The sequence below is a fragment of the Scyliorhinus torazame genome, chromosome 3, assembly GCF_047496885.1.
Source record: "Scyliorhinus torazame isolate Kashiwa2021f chromosome 3, sScyTor2.1, whole genome shotgun sequence".
Classification (NCBI taxonomy): domain Eukaryota; kingdom Metazoa; phylum Chordata; class Chondrichthyes; order Carcharhiniformes; family Scyliorhinidae; genus Scyliorhinus; species Scyliorhinus torazame.
Window position 1 is genome coordinate 145,146,841 of NC_092709.1, and position 20,324 is coordinate 145,167,164.

The window sequence follows — 20,324 nt, forward strand, 5'->3', positions numbered from 1 at the left end:
TGGATGTGGTTGGTACTGGTCCAAGCTCTTCAGCAGCGATCATTGTTGGATCCCTGACTCAAGTGAGGGAGTGTGGGATCAGGGTTTGCAGGTAAGCCAGGGGGCAGAGACGAGGACACAATTGTGGCTTTCAGCATCCACTCCACCTTCTTCCCAATGTAAGATCCTTCAATTGGGCGCGAAGTGCCTCTGAAAAGGTACCAACACCACCATATCCTCCATTTGCTTCCTGAAAACCTGCAAATCCTATAATTGAACAGTTTTCAGACCCCTTTTACCTATCCAACATCGATACATACTTAGACCGGCATTTTTGCAAAACCATCTTTGTTCCCATAGCTCTCATCTTCTAACTAGTTAATGCTTAACTATTTCAAAATATCGGGGCTTAAGACTTTGAGTTGAAAAGTTACAAATTTTTCATTGCTTCAATATCCAAATAAAAAGAAAAGCAGTTAATCTACCAGATTCTTTTGAGGATTCAATATATCAGATCAACTTGGTATCCTTGCTGCTATCATGATTAACCCCTCCCCTTCGAGATTGTTACATTCACCCAAAGTTATTCTGCAACATGGCTGACCAATATGTTTCCAGCATTTTCTGTGTTTCCCTTTATTTTGTCGGCCGGGTTCTCCAAACTTAACATTCTCCTTTCAAGCCACATAGCTGGAATCATAATGTAGCTGATGCAACTGGAGTATTTAGGGCTGTGTACTTTTCCATGACCATTTTCGATTCCAGTTTTGACTGGCCAGCAGGAGCCATGATTTAGATGCTGTTTATGCCTACATCAGTTCTATACCACTTGTGTTGAGAGTGAAAGCCAATGTGTCCAATAAATTTTAAGTAGATTAAAAAATGAGGTTTAAGGTCCAGGAGGCTTATTACACACATTGTTTAATTGTATAGGTGTGGATCATCAATGGGGGTCAGGTGTGGCAAAGTGATAAGTATTTATTATTGTTGGGTTTACAATCTTTAGCTGCACCCATGGTGATTTTTATTTGTTCATTTTTAAGGAGAGTTTTTTTAAATCCCTCACCCCAGCCATATTCTCCCCACACTTAATTCCTGGATGAACAAAGACTACAGTAGTTGGCTCCCAGTTCCTGCAGGTGATGCTGTGTAAATAAAATCAAAACCAAAATGGTTGGAGACACTCAAGAGGTTGGGCAGCATCGGTAGAGATAGAGACATTATGACTCCAGACTCTTTGTTTTCAAAACAATTGTTGTCTGAGCAAATGTGTGTTTTCACCATTTTATGCTCTAGATTTCCAGCATCTGCAGTGTTTTGCTGCCCCTGCTCTGTAGCTAATTCATTGCTTCACCAATGAAATGAAAATCGCTTATTGTCACAAGTAGGCTTCAAATGAAGTTACTGTGAACAGCCCCTAGTCGCCATATTCCGGCGCCTATTCGGGGAGGCTGGTGCGGGAATTGAACCGTACTACTGGCCTGCCCTGGTCTGCTTTCAAAGCCAGCGATTTAGCCCTGTGCTAAACCAGCCCCTTTTGACCTTCCAATGACCTTCCTTTTCATCATAAATGGTTGTAGTGTTCAGTTCCAACCCCAAACCTTAGATGCTGAAGCAGCGTGTGCCTGAGTGCATGAATACCTAGACAACATCCAGGCTGGGGCCGATAAAGTGGCAAGTACCATTCACGGTGCACAAGTGTCAGGCAGTGACCCTCTCCAACAAGAGAGAGTCTAACCATTTTGCTAAATATTCAATGGCATTGTCATCATTGAATCCCCCACTCTCAACTTCCTGAGGTCACCATACCCAGAAACCTGACTTGACCAGTCATGTAAATATTGTGACTGCAAGAGCAGGTCAGATGTTAGGAATGTTGGGTGAGTAACTTACTCCCTGACTCCACAAAGTCATCTACAAGGCACAAGTCAGGAGTGTGATGCAATATTCCTTCTAGATGAATGTAGCACCAAAAACCTCACCTTGGGGAAAATCGACTGCTTAATTGACACCTCCATCCGCCACATTAAACATTATTCCCTCCACTGGTGCACAATGTGCACCATCTACAAAACGCCAAATCGTCTTCAACAACACTCTCCAGACCTGTGACTTTTACTATTTAGAAGGACATGGGCAGCAAATGCATGGGAGCACCACTACTTGCAAGTGCCATACCATCCTGACTTGGAAATATATCACTGTTTCTTCACTGGGCCAAAATTCTGAAACTCCTTTCCTAACAGCACTGTTGGTGTACCTGTACCTGAAGGCAGCTCACCACCACCGTCTCGATGACAATTAGGGGTCCTGTGAATGGCAAATTTTGTGGAAAAGAAACGCACAAAACTGGACAGCAACTTCCTATTACTTTTCTTTTCCTACTATATTTTGAGAATCTGGGTTTAAATTAAAAGCTTTAAATCAATAGGAATTGATATTGGCTGCCACAGTCATAGAAGTACTGTCTTGGAGCAGTTGATGAGAATGGTTCCTCAATTATTTTTATTACAGTCATTTTAAGATCTTAAGACATAGGAGCAGAATTAGGCCATTCGGCTCATCGAGTCTGCTCTGCCATTCAATTATGACTAATATGTTTCTCATCCCCATTCTCCTGCCTTCTCCCCATAACACCTGATCCCTTTATTAATTAAGAACATATCCATCTCTGTCTTAAACACACTCAATGATTTGGCCTCCACAGCTTTCTGCAATAAGAGTTCCACAGATTCACCACTCTCAGGCTGAAGAAATTCCCCCTCATCTCTGTTTTAAAGGATTGACCCTTTAGTCTGAGGCTGTGCCATCGTGTTCTATTTATTTCTACTAGTGGAAACATCCTCTCCATGTTCACTCTATCTAGGCCTCTCAGTATTCTGTAAGTTTCAGTGAGATCCCCCCTCATCCTTCTAAACTTCAACGAGTACAGACCCAGAGTCATCAACCGTTCCTCATACAATGAGCTCTTCATTCCAGGGATCATTCTTGTGAACCTCCTCTGGACCCTTTCCAAGACCAGCACGTCCTTCCTTGGGTACGGGGCCCAAAGCTGCTCACGATATTCCAAATGGGTCTGACCAGAGCCTTATACAACCTCAGTTCTGATATCTTTTGGTCAGTTTGCGCTAAATTAATGACTTCTGTTAACTATTGCTTTGAATTGGTATACTTTCATAACCACTTAATAGTGCTTGTTCGAAATACATTTATGATCTAATGCTACATTGATTACTTATCTCTATTTCACCTGTGTACTATGTGACAATAACATTTTACATTCTGTCCAAATGCAGTAAATGTTTTGATCATGTTCTCTTTCATCTTTGCTGGGCACCCTCCTGTCCCTTGCCCATTTGGTTCTTATTCATGTGTGAGCCTAAACGAGGAGTCCAGTGAACCAGGTGTGCAGAACTCTGTCTGATTTAATTATGCATACCTCCAGCAGAGATTGCGTAAGAGCGATCTGGAGCAGAGCCACTAGCCGGTTTTCTGTTCCCTAACTAAGGGGCACTGTGGAAAGTCGGCGCACTCTCACTGCTGCCCAAGTGAGATCAGCTAATATGTGTATCGACCAGCAGTCGACCAGAATCTAGACCTTGAATTTCCACCAGTCCAAAGGAATTGACCCAAATAGTTCTTCAGTATTTTATGCAAGTGATCAATTATCATATGCTGTCTTGAGTGATTACTCACGTTCCCTCACATTTGAATAGCCTATCATGGCAAATCCCATAATGTCATGCAACCCCTTATCATTAGAGGCACTAGATAACAGTGAGGAGAAGGAAATCTAGTTGGAGCTTCAACCTAACAGCTAGGAAAGAAAGTGTCACCCAAATACTCCAGTTAGCCCTCTGCAGATTAGGTTCCAACTTGGCTCAATTCTGGGCTGGATACTGGCTGACTCAACCAATGGGGACCAAATTGTTTTCTACATTAAGAAAAGTTTCTTCCCACACCCTCCGGCCCTGAGGCTATTTCCTCTTCAGTGGAAGAGCTTATTGTTTTGGCTCATTCACAGCAGGCATCTTCCACGGATTTCTCTTCTTGACTACATGTGACACCAACAATTATCAAAGAATCCATGTGTATGTGCTTGCAGACACTGCACTCAAACCTAGGCCCCTGTTTTGTGATATGGTGTAATGCAGTAACAACTGGTGTTTATCTCAATAGAACACGGGCTCGCTACAATTTGAGGAGTAAGGTTTTTCTCCTTACCTTTGATGTCAAATGCCTTAATATTGCCTTCATTTGTTTTTGTTTGTGTGCATGTTTTAAGGAAATCTATCATGTCATCTTTTACTTTATTTTATATGCAGTATGGATGGGTGTTCTGTGGTTCCTTATTATTTCCATTATTGTGACTGTCTCTGTTTGATTCAGGTTAGACCTGCCCCTACTGTTACATCATGGAGTAACCAAACTTCCACTGCCCTTCCCAGCTTCCCTTCAGCATCAGCATCCAACACACAGGTACAACAGTGTTAATCTACTACTCTCTCCCAAATTAGCAGCAGATTTTCCCACTTTATTTAAAAAATGCACTGGAATGGGATTTAATCCACTTTGCCTACTTCACGTGCTGTCTGAGCCTTGTTTATGGTTTATTGCTGTCATTCCTGAATATTTTTGTCTACATTTTGGCAAGAATCCAGAGTTCTGATTTTGGATTTATGTAGGTATCATTTCAAACAGTCAGTAACTGATTGTCTTGCATATTTTACTTTCTTGGAAATAGTGAGTAATGGGGATTTATATCTGTAAAATAGATCCTTCCAAACGGGTATCCGTGACATTACATTGAACGCGATGGAAAAAATTGAGAATATTCAACATTTTTTTCCCCCACTTTTGTGACTCTTATTTCTAAGTTCACTGCAGTTGATAACATTTTCTTTCAGAGTTGGGGTTGGAGGTGTGAGGGTAAATTTAATGTGCACCACATGGATGAAGAAAGTGCACGCACCTATGGCCCAAACGAAACATGACTTATTGTGACAATGCTTATAGAAATTCTGAACTGTGAAAATTTGCACACACTGGTTACAGTACTTGAGAGATTCTGCTGCTTTTGCTTTGTGCAAGTCTCATTGGCCACTTTTATCACTGCATTGTTTGACTCGATTACTGGAAAGGCTTAGTGTTGTTGAAGATATGATTGGTCATATTACAGATGGTGTTTTTTGAAGCGTCCAAAAAAATGGCCACGGATCAAGCATTTATGCTGATAAAGCTGTTTGTGTACATTCTTTCGTTGGATACAAAGATAAAATAGGGGGCTCCTGCCAGTGAAAAGATGTAAAATTCCATTAATGCTCTCTGTCAAACGTTTTGAACTCCATGCTACTCTGTTGGGAACAGATCCAATTTCTAATGTTTAGTATGGGAAAGCCACTGTTGCTTCTCCATCCATTTCATTTTGGATGATGACCACTGACTTAAAAAAATATTTATTTATTTCCACTCAGAATTTTGACAACTTTAATTTGTAGTTTTGAAAAAAACCTTTCTTGGCAAAATTCTGCGCAAACTTGTAAAACAAAACCATGACCACAAGTTTGAGCTGCTAGCTTTAAAAGAGGTGAGTCAGGAGGAAATTGTTTGACTACCCAGATACGGACAGTACTGTATCAAGACTGCTGTTTGAATGAGCAATTCAAATTCACTACAAAACAAGTCTTAAATTTGATAAATTAAAATGTTAATGTACAAAGTTGTATTGTGTTTTACCATTATCTTGGGGTTAATGAAGTGTTAGAAATTAAATACAGACTGTACCTGTCCTTTGTAACAAAATTAACACCTATAGACTCCTGTTATAAAATGAAAAATAGTGGATTATTTGTCTAAGAAGCAGTTTCCTCTGTAACTTAGCTGAAAACTGTAATGCTTTAAGTCAAGAGACCATCTCTACCTTTCATTTGATATTGAGCTTTATATAAAAAGACTCTATAAAGGAAAGTGTGAATGAAATGGGAACTGGATGCTAAAATCATCAAGAATGCTGAATGTATCTGCTTTAAAGGAAATGGATGCCCCTATGATTCCAAACTTTCACTGACTTCTACCTACCTCCCCTTTGTCTGCTTTGATCACTTACCTTGAATCCTAGCCCTCATTTAAGTTGGTGCTACCCTGCGTTCAGGAATTTGTTTTTCCCCATGTCCCTGAGCTTTGCTTCATGATTTCAAATTCTTCATTTTTAAAAGAAAAGCATATTATTGTAGTTGTCGTTAGTCACTTCCCCTTCCCCCAAATCTTCCTCTTCCTGCTAGTGTCCCTGACTTACAAAATGAGACATGCTTACAGTATAAATGTGGGTTGTTTTAAAGTCTGTACTGTGTTCCAAGAAAACTACATTTGAAACGATTCGAATGAAACTCTCTTCCCCAATGTTAGCACTTATCATTTAAATGTACCATAGGATCTATTCAAATGTATTGCAAATTTCTAACATGTTCACACTGGCCTCTAATCCTGAACATACTTGTGAAAAGTCGACATTTGAGCCCAAATTTATCGGCACAATGTATGGGGTCAAAGTACATGAGTAATATTTTCAAGAGGTTGAAATCTACACATATCCCTGGGTATGATGACACATTTTTACCATTGTTTCATTGTGCTGATGGGCCATATATAACCCAATTGGTGCCATTTGGCCTGCTCCACTCCCTGAGACACTCTCCCACTAGCAGTGCCTTTCATGTCACTTCCTCCCTTTTGCTGCCCCTCTCCCGAGTCCTTGCTCACAGTGAGGATTCGGGAGAGAAAGCACCGAGCAGAAGGGTCAGAAGAGTGGGATAGTTGGCCCGCGGGTGAAGTGGTGAGCAGGCGAGTCAGAGAGAGAATGAGTTAGGATACAGGCGAGGCAGCGACTTGGAGAGTTGGCGAGAGAGAGCTGGCCTGTGATTGGGTGGCAAGGAGAAAGAGTTAGGATTTTGTTTGGTCCAAAAGCTGGGAGTGGTCTTGGACACAAGATTGATTACTACTCCAGTATGTATGGTATATTTTACTTTGGAAATTGCATTTTGAATACAATTCTAGAGCTTCACGTGCTGTTTTACTCAATGCCCAGGGTGAAGCCCCACCACCAGGTTTCGTACTGCAGGGCATTCCAAATCCCAGTGGACAGGCTCAGTCACCTACTTCGACGTCAACTGTTTATAATATGTATACCCAAGTGGGGTCCCGTCAGCCATTCCCTCAAAGTAAGTGTAATATCTTTTTGCTCTGACTTCACCTATCATAGAAATTATTTCATGAATAAATTCAGTGTCATGTGTCAGTAACTATTGTCTGACCTCAGTTTTAGAAAATATCTTGCGCGAGTGCTTGATACATTGATTTTTTTAAATTTGCAGGATATGTGTCCATTAGCTGCCCAAACTATCATGGAAATAGTTGAGATAATTAATTCTATTTTGTGTTTTTGGCGTAGACTTATGGTGGTCACAAACTGGCAACAAATGCAGGCAATTAAAGTTCTGAAGGGAAAACTCCATCGAGCTGTTCAGCAATTTACTTTTGATATCCACATGTCTTCTGAGGCAAATAAATAATAAAAGGATAATGAGAGGAATGTTGGGTCAATTAAGGACATAAAAGGGATCTGTGCATGGAGGCAGAGGGCATGGCAAAGGTACTAAATAACTACTTTGCATCTCTCTTTACCTCGGAAGAAGATGCAGGTCATTGTGGCATTAGATGGTATAAAATTGAGGAGAAAAGCTGGCTGCACTTAAAGTTGATAAATCATCAGTGCTGGGTGGGTGTATCCAAGGGTACTGAGGGAAGTAAAGGTGGAGAAGGAGTACTGGCTATAATCTTCCAAACCCCTTTGGATACGGGGATGGCGCCAGAGGATTGGAGAATTACAAATATTACACTGTTGTTCAAAAAATAAGATGCAAGATTAAACTCAGCAATTATAGACCAGTCAGTTAAACCTTTGTGATGGGAAAACGTTTAGAAATTATAATCCTGGACAAAATTAACAGTCACTTGAATAAGTGTGAATTAGTTGAGGAAAGCCAGTGTAAATTTCTTATAGGGAAATAGTGTTCAACTAACTTGATTGAGTTTTTGAATGAGGCAACAGGTCAATGAGGGCAATGTGGTTGATTTGGCCCTGCCTGGACTTCCAAAAGGCCTTTGATGAAATGTCACATAATATGCTTGTATGTGAATTTTAAAGTGCATTGAATAAAATGGGCAGTGACAGCAGGCAATATAAGAGTTGTGCTGAATGTCTGTTTAACAGCCTGGAGTACTTTATACAGTGAGATTCCCTAAGGGTTGGTACAAGAACTGCTGCTTTTCTTTATATACATCAATGACCTACACTTGGATGTGCAGAGCACAATTTCAATATTTTAAGATGACTCAATATTGTGAACTGAGGATAATGATAGACTTCAAGAGGACATATAGGCTCGTGGAATGGGCTAACACAAGACTGATGAAATTTAATACAGAGTAATGTGAAGAGGTGCATTTTGATAGGAAGAGCAAGGGGACGTCACCTAAAATAAAGGGTGCTACACCGAAGGGAGTGAAGGAGCAGAGAGAACGGAGTATATTTTCATAAATGATTAATGGTGTTAGGTCAGGTTAAGAAAGGGGTTAAAAAGGCATAAGGGAGGGCAGCACGGTGGCGCAGTGGTTAGCACTGCTGCCTCACAGCACCAAGGTCCCAGGTTCGATCACTGTCTGTGTGGAGTTTGCACATTCTCCCCGTGTTTGCGTGGGTTTCGTCTCCACAGCCCAAAGATGTGAAGAGTAGGTGGATTGGTCACGCTAATTGTCCCTTAATTGGAAAAATTTAATTGGATACTCTAAATTTATTTTTATAAAGGCATTAGGGAAGCTGGGCTTTATAAATAGAGCATAACGATGAAAGCAAGGATGCCTCCACTGGAATATTGTGTGCAATTTTGGACAGTACATTTTAGGAAGGATGTGATGACTGTAAGAAAGGGTGCAGAAACTGTTTGAGGGTGTGAATACGTCAGAGAAACATGCATTCTTCTGAGAAAAGAGAAAGTTGAGAGGAAACTTGATAGAGGTGTTTGGACCCCTCATGCATTTGGACAGAGTAGCTAGAGAGAAACTGTTCCCATTGGGGGAAGGAGGAGAACTAGAGGACACAGGGTGAATGGCATAAGAATCAATGGTGACATGGATAAAACCTTTATTTTACATAGCGAGTGGTTCGGATTGCAAATGCAAGGCCTGAGAATGTGGTAGAAGCAGATTCAAATGTGGCTTTCAAAAGAGGATTGGATCATTATCTCAAGAGAAAAGAGTTTTGGAGTAAAGGTGGAGGGAAGTGGAACTAGCTGGGTCTCTGAGGGCCAGTGTGGACAGTATGGGTTGAATGTCTGCCTTGTGTACATTCTTTGATTCTCTGGTATAAGTTTTCCCCCTTATGTAAAAAAACAAATCCTGTAACGAAAAGTACTGAATGTTTGCTTGATGATGTTGCTTTGTGGTTCACTGCAAGAGTCCCATGTAATTAGTAATAAACAAAAGAAGCATGATAAAGTCCAGCTCGGTGCATTGTACAATAATATCCATTGTGAAAATTCTACCTTCATAACTGTATTCGTGTGCCTCAAGTATTTGGGATTATTTGTAGACATCAGCAATGACAACTTGACTTGTCACACACCCAGTTCTTGGCAAATTTCCTAAACACATGAAAAAGACTGGGAAGAGTTAGTGACCAATGGATAAATCAAAGAATGAATTGTTCAGGAAACCTTTGGAAGCATGGAGAGAGGTAACAAGGTTGGTTAGGGAATGAGTTTCACAGTGTGGTATAAGATCAGTGTTCTTCAAACTTTTTTTCCGGGGACCCATTTTTACCAACTGGCCAACCTTCGCGGCCCACGCCGGCCGACCTTCGCGACCCACGCTGGTCGACCTTTGCGACCCATGCCAGCTGACCTTCGCAACCCATGCCGGCCGACCTTCGTGACCCACGCCGGCCGACCTTCGTGACCCACGCCGGCCGACCTTCGTGACCCACGTCGGCTGACCTTCGCGACCCCACGCCGGCCGATCTGCGCGACCCACCATTTTCTCTTACCTTGTTTGCTGCTGACAAAAATGGAGGAAATGGTTTTGGGACCCTTTGGCCCTCGTACACGCTCCTCCAATGGAACCTGTTGGGTGAAATGAAGCCTTCTGGTGTCGGAAAGTATGGAGTCTCCATCTGTCCAAAGTTCTGAATATTTTTCCTGTAAACATTTATCAAATAAACCCCACCCCGAAAAAATGAATAAAATAAATGAAAAAAATGAATAAAACCCCCCCGAACTTGTAAAAAAAAAATGAATAAAATAAATGAAAAAAAACCCTAAATAAATAAAATAAATGAATAAAAACCACGACAGAACTTGTAAAACAAAAAGCTGTAACCGTTAAAAAAAATAGCGGCTGTAGTGCGCATGCGTGCCCGATTATTATGAAAAACTGGCTGCTATGCGGGGATTTGCGCGATCGGGAGCGCCGCGGACAACAGCTCCGCAACCCTCCCAACACCCGCCCGCGGGTCTCGCCCCCGACTTTGAAGAACACTGGTATAAGATGGCTGAAATCTTTACTGCGAAAGGTAAATTAGAGGAGGGGTGACTGTGATAACGTTCACAAGGACCACGGGGGGATCACTGATCAATCTTCCCGTGGGGCTCGTAGAGCACGAGTTCCTGTGGTTGCAAGCGGAGGCCCGCTTGTTAATGAGGCCTTTAATTGCTGCTTCCAGACCCCGTCTGGGGTTGCAATTGCCCCGGGCTGGGACATTTGTGTTGTTCGCCGCGGCAGCAGATTCATCTTTTTGAGTTAAAATAAACCTGTTTAGCTGCCGCCTGTGTGTCTTCTGGATTACTTTATTGGTGATGAGGACCAAGTATGAGATTCTAGACAGCATTCCTTGAAACTCTGGTAAGGAACAAAGTTCAAGGATAACCCGGAAAAGCCTCCATTCTAAAAACTCGAGCTATACGATGCAGGTGTCGAGGACTGGCCCCAGTATGCTGAAAAAATGCACTTTTCTAACCGTGCTAACAGCATAGAAGGTGACGACCAACACAATGTAATCCTTCTGGCTATTTTTGAAGCCCGAAGTTCGGTACCATTAAAAGTTTGATGTACCCTAAGGGCAGCACTGTGGCACAATGGTTAGCACTGCTGCCTCATGGCGCCGAGGACCCGGGTTCGCTCGCGGTCCCGGGTCAACAACCCAAAAAGATGTGCAGGTTAGGTGAATTGGCCATGCTAAATTGCTGCTTAATTGGGGGAAAAAAGAATTGGGTACTCCAAATTTATGAGAGAAAAAAAGAGTTTGACGTACCTGGCAGGCCCTGATTCAAAACCTTTGAACTGTTAGAGTTAGTGGCAAATCACTCTGACCCAAGACCATCGATAATTCTCCAGAGTTACAGAGTTAACATGGCTGGAAGGACCCCTGGAGAATCCGTGACAGAATTCTGACCAGGCTCAAGAAACCGGTGGAAGACTGAGTATGGGCCATTCCTTCCTGAAATACTACCGATTGATATGCGGGATAAAAAACATCGCAACACGGAGAAATCTACGAGCAGAACCCACTCTAGACCTTAAAAGGGCCACAGAACTGGAGAATCCTGGGAAAGAAGCCCAGGATGAAAAGGTCAATGGAAGGTAGTGTGCTCCGTATCGGGCGTCTCCCCATATAGAAAGACCAGTTTTCCCATCACGAGAACCATTGTGCTCCACCCACCACCTGTTCACCACTCAGTCATGGCACTCAAGAATATGAATAAACTGCCAAATCTTTATTAGTGTCGCAAGTAGACTTACATTAACATTGCAATGAAGTTATTGTGAGAATCTCCTCGTCGCCATCTTTTATAGGACCCCTCGATCGCCCCTCTCAAGGTGAACTTAACTATTTCAAGGTAAAAGAATTCCATTAAGTCTCCCTGCCATACTGAGACACAGGGCAGAGAAGCTGACCTCCACCTCAACAGGACCTGCCTGCAAGCAATTAGCGAGGTGAAGGCCAAAACAACCACCCCCATCTGCAGTTCTGGCAGGTCGGCACCCCAAATATGGCCCTTAGGGGATTGGGCTCCAAATCCATTTGCAAGATGGAGGTAACATGGTGCTGAAGAATGAGCCCCCAAACCGCCCCAGCATAGGACATGTGAACATGATTGGCTGGACCCCTCCCACACCGCTCGCGCACGTCCTCCACTCCCTCAAACAAGCGACTCATCCTTGACCTAGTTAAATATACCCCATGCACCACCTTTAACTGAATCAACTCTAATTTTGCAAACGCAGTTGTAGCGTTCATCCTGCACAACACTTCACACTACTCCCCCCCACCCGTCCTCCAGTGCCATTCCCAACTCCTCCTGCCACTTCTCTTAACCCTCTCCAGCGGTACCATATCCTCCCCCAGAATGCTCCCATAAATCCGCAAGATCCATATCTGCCACCGACAGCGCACTCTCTAACAGCAAGGAGGGCAGCATCACAGAGAATGTTGCAAAATCCCGCACCTGCATTTACCAGAAAGCTTCAGTCCACGGCATCCCATACTTCTCCATCAGTTCCTCCAAGCTCACAAATCACCCTTCCAGAAACAATTCCCTCCTTCTTACCACCACTTTGTTCTCTGAACCCCAGAACCTAGCATCTAATCTAGCCAGTTCAAACGAGATTTGCACAGATAGGCGACGTCTTCAACACCACCCCTACCGTGCACAGTGGGTAGCACTGTTGCTTCACAGTCCAGAGCCTCAGGTTCGATTTCCGGTTTGGGTCGCTGTCTGTGCGGAGTCTGCACGTTCTCCGCGTGTCTGCGTGGGTTTCTTCCGGGTGCTTCGGTTTCCTCCCACAAGTCCCGAAAGATGTGCTGTTAGGTAATTTGGACATTCTGAATTCTCCCTCTGTGTACCCGAACAGGTGCCGGAATGTGGCAACTAGGAGCTTTTCACAGTGACTTCATTGCAGTGTTAACGTAAGACTACTTGTGACAATAAAGATTATTATTAAGTTAAAATGCTGCCCATGGTGGCACAGTGGTTCGCACTGCTGCCTCACGGCACCGAGGTCCCAGGTTCGATCCCGGCTCTGGGTCACTGTCCGTGTGGAGTTTGCACATTCTCCCCGTGTTTGCGTGGGTTTCACCCCCACAACCCAAAGATGTGCAGGTTAGGTGGATTGACCATGCTAAATTGCCCTTTAATTGGAAAAAATGAATTGGGTACTTTAAGTTTACTTTAAAAAAAACTTAAAATGCTGCCAAAATTGCCTTCAACCACCTGATTGCCCGAATATTTCCCTGGGGAGATTGGGAGTGGCGCCGTCACCAGTGCCCGTGACCCCCGAATGCTTATATGAACCCACCTCCATCTTCACCCAAATTTCCTGTTGGTCCCCATACCAACCGACCACCTTCTCAGCGATCACTGCCCCGTAGTAATAAATCAAATTTGACAAAGCCAAAACATCCGACTGCCGACCCCTCTGAAGCACCATTTTCCAAATTCTGGCCATCTTGCTCGCCCAATTAATCAGCGTGATCAACTGCTCCAACCCTGAAAAAATGTCTTTGGCAAAAACTCTGGCAGGCATCGGAATAAAAATAGCAACAGTCGTAAAATATTCACCTTATCGATTGAACCGGTCGGCCAATGACAGAGGGAAGCTATCCCACCTCCGTATATCCGCCTTGACCCTACCCACCAGGCATGTGAAGCTCAATTTACGGAGGCGGGCCCAATCTCAAACCACCTGCACCGCCGGATACCTAAATTGGGAGATCGCCACATGAAACGGCAACCCTCCCAAAACCGCACCCTTCCCTGGTAGCGAAACCGAATAGCACTCACTCTTCCCCAAGTTCAGTTTGGAAGCCCCAAATCGGGTCAACAGCCCTATTATATCCCCCACCATGGAGTCCACTGCCTCAGCGCGATGGCCAAAGGCTCTATCGCCAGTGCAAACCGGATGGGGGAGGCATTGTACCTCTGCCTCGTTCACCCTATACAACTGGAAGTAACCCAAATTCAGATCATTCGTATGGACGCTCGCCTTGGGCTCCTGATAAAGCAACTTAATCTATGGCACAAACTTGGGCCCTATCCCAAACCGTTCCAACACCGCAAATACGTAACTCCACTGCATTTTAACGAAGGCCTTCCCCGCATCCAGTGTCACATTAACCTCCTGCTCCCTCCCCCCAGACGGGGAGAGCACCTCGTTCAACAAACGCTGCACATTCGAGGATAACCGCCTGCTGTTTAGAAACCTGCCTGGTCCTCACCAGCCACCTGCGAAGACACTCATCCAACCTGAACTTGCCATCCACATTTAGTAGAGATATCGGCCGATACAAGCTGCACTCTACAGGGTCCTTATCTTTCTTCAGTAGAGGTGGCACGGAGGTGCAATGCTTAGCACTGTTGCCTCAGCGCCAAGGACCTGGGTTCGATTCCGGCTCCAGGTCACTGTCCTTGTGGAGTTTGCACATTCTCTCTTTTTAAATAAATTTAGAGTCCCCAATTATTGTTTTTTCCAATTAAGGGGCACTTTAGCATGACCAATCCACCTAACCTGCACATCTTTGGGTTGTGGGGGTGAAACCCACGCAGACGGGGAGAATGTGCAAGCTCCACACGGACAGTGACCCAGGGCTGAGATTTGAACCCGGTTCCTCATGTGCTGCAGCCCCAGTGCTAACCACTGCACCATGTGCCGCCCCAGTGCTAACCACTGCACCATGTGCCGCCCCAGTGAGTTTGCACATTCTCACTGTGCCTGCATGGGTGTCAGCCCCACAACCCAAAAAGATGCGCAGGGTAGGTGAATTGGCCACGCTAAATTGCCCATTAATTGGAAGAAAAATGAATTGGACACTCTAAATTTCTAATTTAAAATATCTTTCTTCAACAGAAGCAAAATGGAAGACTGCCTCGTCATCTCCTGGAGCACCCCACTTGCCACCACATCCTGAAACATTTCCACCAACAGCGGTATCAGCCAGTTCGCAAACTTCTTTAAAATTCCACCGGGTTCCCACCTGGCCCTTGTGCCGTGCCTGTCTGCACTTTTGCTGGTATCCCGAATCAGCTCATTCCACAATGACTTCTCCCTATCCTCCTCCTCCACCAGAAAGCATTCCAATCCCTCCAAATACTCCACAATATCCAACTCATTCACCCGGCGTCTCTGACCTGTTCAGCTTTTGATAAAACTCCTGACCTTCTCCGGAGCGGACACTAACCCCTCACTCGCCTCTTGTATCTGAACAATCTCCTGGGAGGCCGCCTGGTGCCTGAGCTGACCAGCCAACAAACGGATGGCCTTCTCCCCATATTCGTACATTGCTCCTTTTGCCCACCTCAACTGGCCTTGCCTCCACCTCCAACAGCTTCATGAACATCTTCACATAATAGTCAGTCGGCCTCGGATCCTCCACACCTTCAGGCAGCCCCATGATACTGAGGTTCTGCCATTGTGACCTGTTCTCAAGGTCATCAACCTTGGACCTCAGGTCCTTATTTCTGTCTTCTACCTCCAACAACTCTGCTTCCAGCGCAAGGAAAAAGATTTAGAACAGAATTCTCCCATTGTGCGACTAGGTGCTATGGCGAGGGTGGGAACGTGTTTCTTGTTGCAGCAGCCAGCGTGAAAACACGCCAAATCATCTGGCCCCAACCTCATTATGCACCTGAATATTTCACAGTATTCAGTAGTGGGACAGACTTTGGCATGTAGTGTGCCATTGTGTCTGGGTGCCATAGTGAAAAGATGCCACATCACTGACCCACCATTGCAGAAAGAAGGTGGACCTCCTGAGAATGAAGATGAATCTGCAGAAATATTCTGAGGCTACCAGATGAACCCCCTCCAGGGCACCAAATCTGGAAGCTTCACTTGCAAATGCATTCCCATTCCACTTGTGATGTTCAAGGGTTGTGGGAGGCCTCCATCCCAAACTCGAGAGGCATCCCCAGGCTTGGCCAAAAGAGTCCTGACATCTGTGTTGTACAATGTGTTTTACGTTGCTGTGTTTTCCCACCGGCATCGCAGAGAATCTGGGAGAAGAGCGGGAGAGTCGGCCTTCATGTGCATCCCATTAACAGTGTGAATATGTGGTACCAGCGCAAGATCCCGCTGTAAATTCACACCAGGGTGAAACAGATTTCTGTCCCTCCTGCCAAATTCTCCCACTCTGCTGGCAGGGACATGGGAGAATTCAGCTCTTAATTTTTTATTTAAATGACAGATACATAATACTGATCTCACAGTAAAAAGGATACTTTAGTCACCATAGAATGTCAATTTGTATTACTGAATACTTTGCAATACACTAATGTTCGAGATCTTTTAAAATTATGAAGGGGGGTTTGTTAGGATAGATATAGAGACGATTTTGCCACTTTCGGGGAGTGCAAAACGAAGGGCTGTAAATGCAAGATAGTCACAAATTAATGCACCAAGTAATTCGAGAGTGACGTATTTACTCAGTGCTGCAAGTATGGAACTTGCTACTACATGGAGTAGTTGATGGGAAGCTAGTTAAATTCTAAGAGGAAAGAATTAACAGAAGGATATGTTAGTACGGTGAGGTAAAGTAGATGGAACGAGGCTTGCATGAAGTAAAAACACCAACACAAACCTTATGGGCCAAATGGCCTTTTCTTTGCTGTTCTGTACTTTAGCCAAATAAGAATCAGAGAGTTGGTCTGAAAGTAGGATGTTGGGGATTTATAATCCTGATGAATTGTAGTGTGTGGAGCTATGATACTACGCAAACACCTCCCCCACCCCGACCAAAGCCCCACCACCACTAATTTATTTTGGCACAGCATTGAACCTGAGAAGAATTACAGAACTTTGACTTGCTTACAGTAGCAGCAAATTTATGGTGCAGGAACCTATCGCACTTTTTATGTTCTGCTTGATTTTATCCAATATTTTGCTAAGTTTTTATTATTAACCCATAATAAATGTTTATTTAATCATTCTTTCATGTTTACTAACATTTTAATTCTGTTCCATAGCTTACCAACCACAACAGTTCCCCCAAGGAGCAGGGGGACCAACTTATTATCAACCTCATCAACCTACTGCACCTCCACCCCCATCTTCCTACCCATCTGTATATTTGCCTTCTGTTCCCTCTCACTCTTTGTCTCCTTCCGTGGCTGCTCCATATCCAGGACAGCTACAAACATCTGCTACATCATCTGGCTCTGCTTCTGCTTTTCTTCCTCACTCTGGAGCATCCTACCAGCATGGCGGACCTGGAGCTCCAATGTCTTCTGTAGGCTATCCACCATCAACTGGATCAACAGGTACATCATCTGCAAGTAATGAACTGCCTGCCTCCCAAAAAACAGTTTGCTGTTGGCATGTTGTTATTTTCTTGTTTGGAATGCATTTTGAATTTAACATTGTACGACTGACGGCAAATTAGATTTCTGCCTCATCTCAGTTGATGTGCAGGGTAAGAAAGCATGTCTTCCATAAGCATCTTTCTACGCATTGACCTTGATTTAACGATGTTTTAAAAGGCTAAACCTATGAAAAATGTTTGGCTGACCTAATATGTTTGTTCACAAACATAAATGTATTATGTTAAAATGCATCCTTGCATGATGTGTACATGACAAAAATGATGCATGCTTTTCTTAGTCAAAACTTTCATAGGGAGACATGACCTGTCTTTACATGAAGGTAATAAACTAAGGTCACTTGCAGTGTGCATGATGGCGGGCCACATGATTGTAGAATGTAAACACTCAAAACGTTGCATGTCTCTTCTGCGCCTTGTTTTCAGTTAACTAATATAGACTTCAGTTCTTCTGGTTTTCCTCACTGTTCCAAGGAGGGGGGTTTAAGCTATAACCATCAACTGATCCTTATCCATCTGAGCACAAGTATATCACCTCAATAATGAAAGCATAAATTTCTTCATCAAACTTTCACCAAATTGGAACAAGATACAAATACCTGGCTCATCAGTTCTGTCCCACTAATTTCTAACTTTATAATCTTCATTCTGCATTTTTCTCCACGTTCTTTAAGACCTTCCCTTCCCAAGTACTTGCCCACCTCCATTGTAAACACCACAATTGAAGTGCCATCTATGGCCTTCTAGCCAATGCATTCTTCACTTCCACAGCCCTTTGTGGGAAAATGCTTTCCTGATTTTCCTTCAACAGCTTTTGCTCAAATCTCAAGGTGCCTTGGTTGCAAATTACCCTACTGAAGGACAGAGTTGTTGCTTGATTATTTTAAACTAATCAGATCACTTTGGCTTTCTGGTAGCTCTCTGCGTCAAGAAGTCGAGCCCCACTCTTGAAACTTGAATCTGGGTAGATACTCCAGTGTTGTACTGAGGGAGAGTTACACTGCAGGACATGATCTTTCAGCTGCTTTGTCAAACCTAGGTCTCTCTGTCCTCTTGGGTGCAAAATTAAACACACAGTACTGCAGTGTGGGGCTCCAGCCAATGTGGGGGGTATACGGAGAGGTGACTGTTGTGGCGGGAGCACCATGGGAACACCAATCAGAGCCTTGGTAGCTTTAAATTTGCTGATAGACTCCTATCAGCAGGCAATACAAAACATCGGACTCTAATTGGTGGACTCCCCTTTAGAGCAGAAAAAAGGTTTGCCAGACATTGAGAGATGGTGCAGACTTAGAGCAGTTCAGACATAGATCTTCTGAATCGGTGTTGAGTTTCTGAACTTTCAGCAGCAGCCAGGATTCTGGCATTTGGTTTGGCGGGCAGCCTGAGGCAAAAGAGAGGTTGCCGACGTAACATTGGGGTGCGAGACTGCAAAGCCTCCGGCGAGGCGAGGAGGAGGCGGCACTGGCCAACAGCCATTGAGGGGAGTAGTGGGGTGATTCTCGACTTCCAACCCAGAGCTAATGAAGGTAGGCTGGCAACCATCCTAAAAGAACAGGCCACTAGGCCAGATAGTCAGCCAGGAACATGTGGAGAAACATTAGAAATTTCTCTAACAGGAGAAATGTTGGAAGAGATATTGTTGATCATGGAACTTCCAAAGCTCATATTAAAGCTATGTGTGCATTCGTTCAGAGATGTAAATTATTTCAAAGAATTGATCCTGCATTATTGGCTCAGTTTTAAAAGGAGTGTTCTTTTTGGAGGAAAGTGCTGAGATGTCAAACTGCTGTCTTCCTTGGGACTACCTCTAAGAGCACATAATGAGTCGTCATTGTCAACTCGAGAGGTAATGTTTTCAGCCTGCTTTGAATATCTGTGAATTTGATGATCTTCTCAAAGAACATATGAAAGGGTATCAATATTGGGGCTTAGGGAAAACTAACTTTTTAACACCCCAAACCTATAATGCCCCAAACCTACAATGGCTTCATCACTATAATAGCAGAGCAGCTCAGAAACCAATTTACCAATGAAGTAAAAGATGCCAAATACTATTCCATAATAGTTAATTCAACACCACGTGTGAATAATGTGGACCAACTACCATTTCATTTTAAGACCAGGTGACCAAACGATTGGGGGCCTCCCACCTCCCCCTCAATCCGGAGTCAGCCATTTCCAACAAGAGGGGTTATCCAGCAGTCCCATAGAAAGTACAGCAACCAGGCTCACTCAAGATGGCTGCCAAAGCCACTAACAAAACTAAACAAAGAAATATCTGCAGTCACCATCGGCAAACTATCCGTACCCAACACCCCCTCCCCTCAAACAGTACCACACCCAAATATACAAACAAAAAACAGTAAGGCGAACAAAAAACACTAAATTCTACTTCTAATTAAACCTAACCCCAAACAGAGCAAAAACACAAAGCTCATTACCTAAAACAAAACTAATATAATGAGCTGCAGTCACCTCCACTGCACCACTCCCGTCAATTAACTCTTTGGCCAGCAGGGCGCCTTCTACCCAGTGTGAAGAAAACTGCTAACAGAAAAAGGACACAAAGTATAAAAACATTTAAAACATAGTACTCCAACAGGGAGCTATATATTTTCACAACAGTTATAACAAATAGATCAAACCGCACCCCCCCCCCCCCCCCCACCCACAGAATGAAACAGCCCACCCAAGTCCAACTTGCAAAACAATCAAACCACACAAGAACAAAGAAATGCAAACATGAACACTCCTCACTCCCCAAAGCTTGTCTACCATCTACAAGTCACAATTCAGGAGTGTGACTTGCTTGGGTGAGGTTCAACACTCCAGAAGCTTGACGTCCTCCGGGGCAAAGCAGCCCGCTTAATTGGCACCTCATTCATCACCTTAAACATTCAGTCCCTGCACAACCAGAGCA

At 43.9% G+C, this 20,324-nt stretch overlaps 1 protein-coding gene across 9 annotated transcripts in view; it reads left to right on the forward strand.

Moving 5' to 3' along the window:
• Positions 1-20,324, forward strand: part of sec31a (SEC31 homolog A, COPII coat complex component) — a 162,391-nt gene that overhangs the window by 119,861 nt on the left and 22,206 nt on the right. For 4 of the 9 annotated variants that reach the window (XM_072496351.1, XM_072496353.1, XM_072496352.1 and 1 more), the window contains 3 exons: positions 4,369-4,458; positions 7,064-7,196; positions 17,049-17,342. In XM_072496351.1, the coding sequence (XP_072352452.1) occupies positions 4,369-4,458; positions 7,064-7,196; positions 17,049-17,342 (517 nt within the window). The remainder of the gene's footprint in view (positions 1-4,368; positions 4,459-7,063; positions 7,197-17,048; positions 17,343-20,324) is intronic. The other 5 variants (XM_072496356.1, XM_072496358.1, XM_072496355.1 and 2 more) reach the window with 3 other exon arrangements.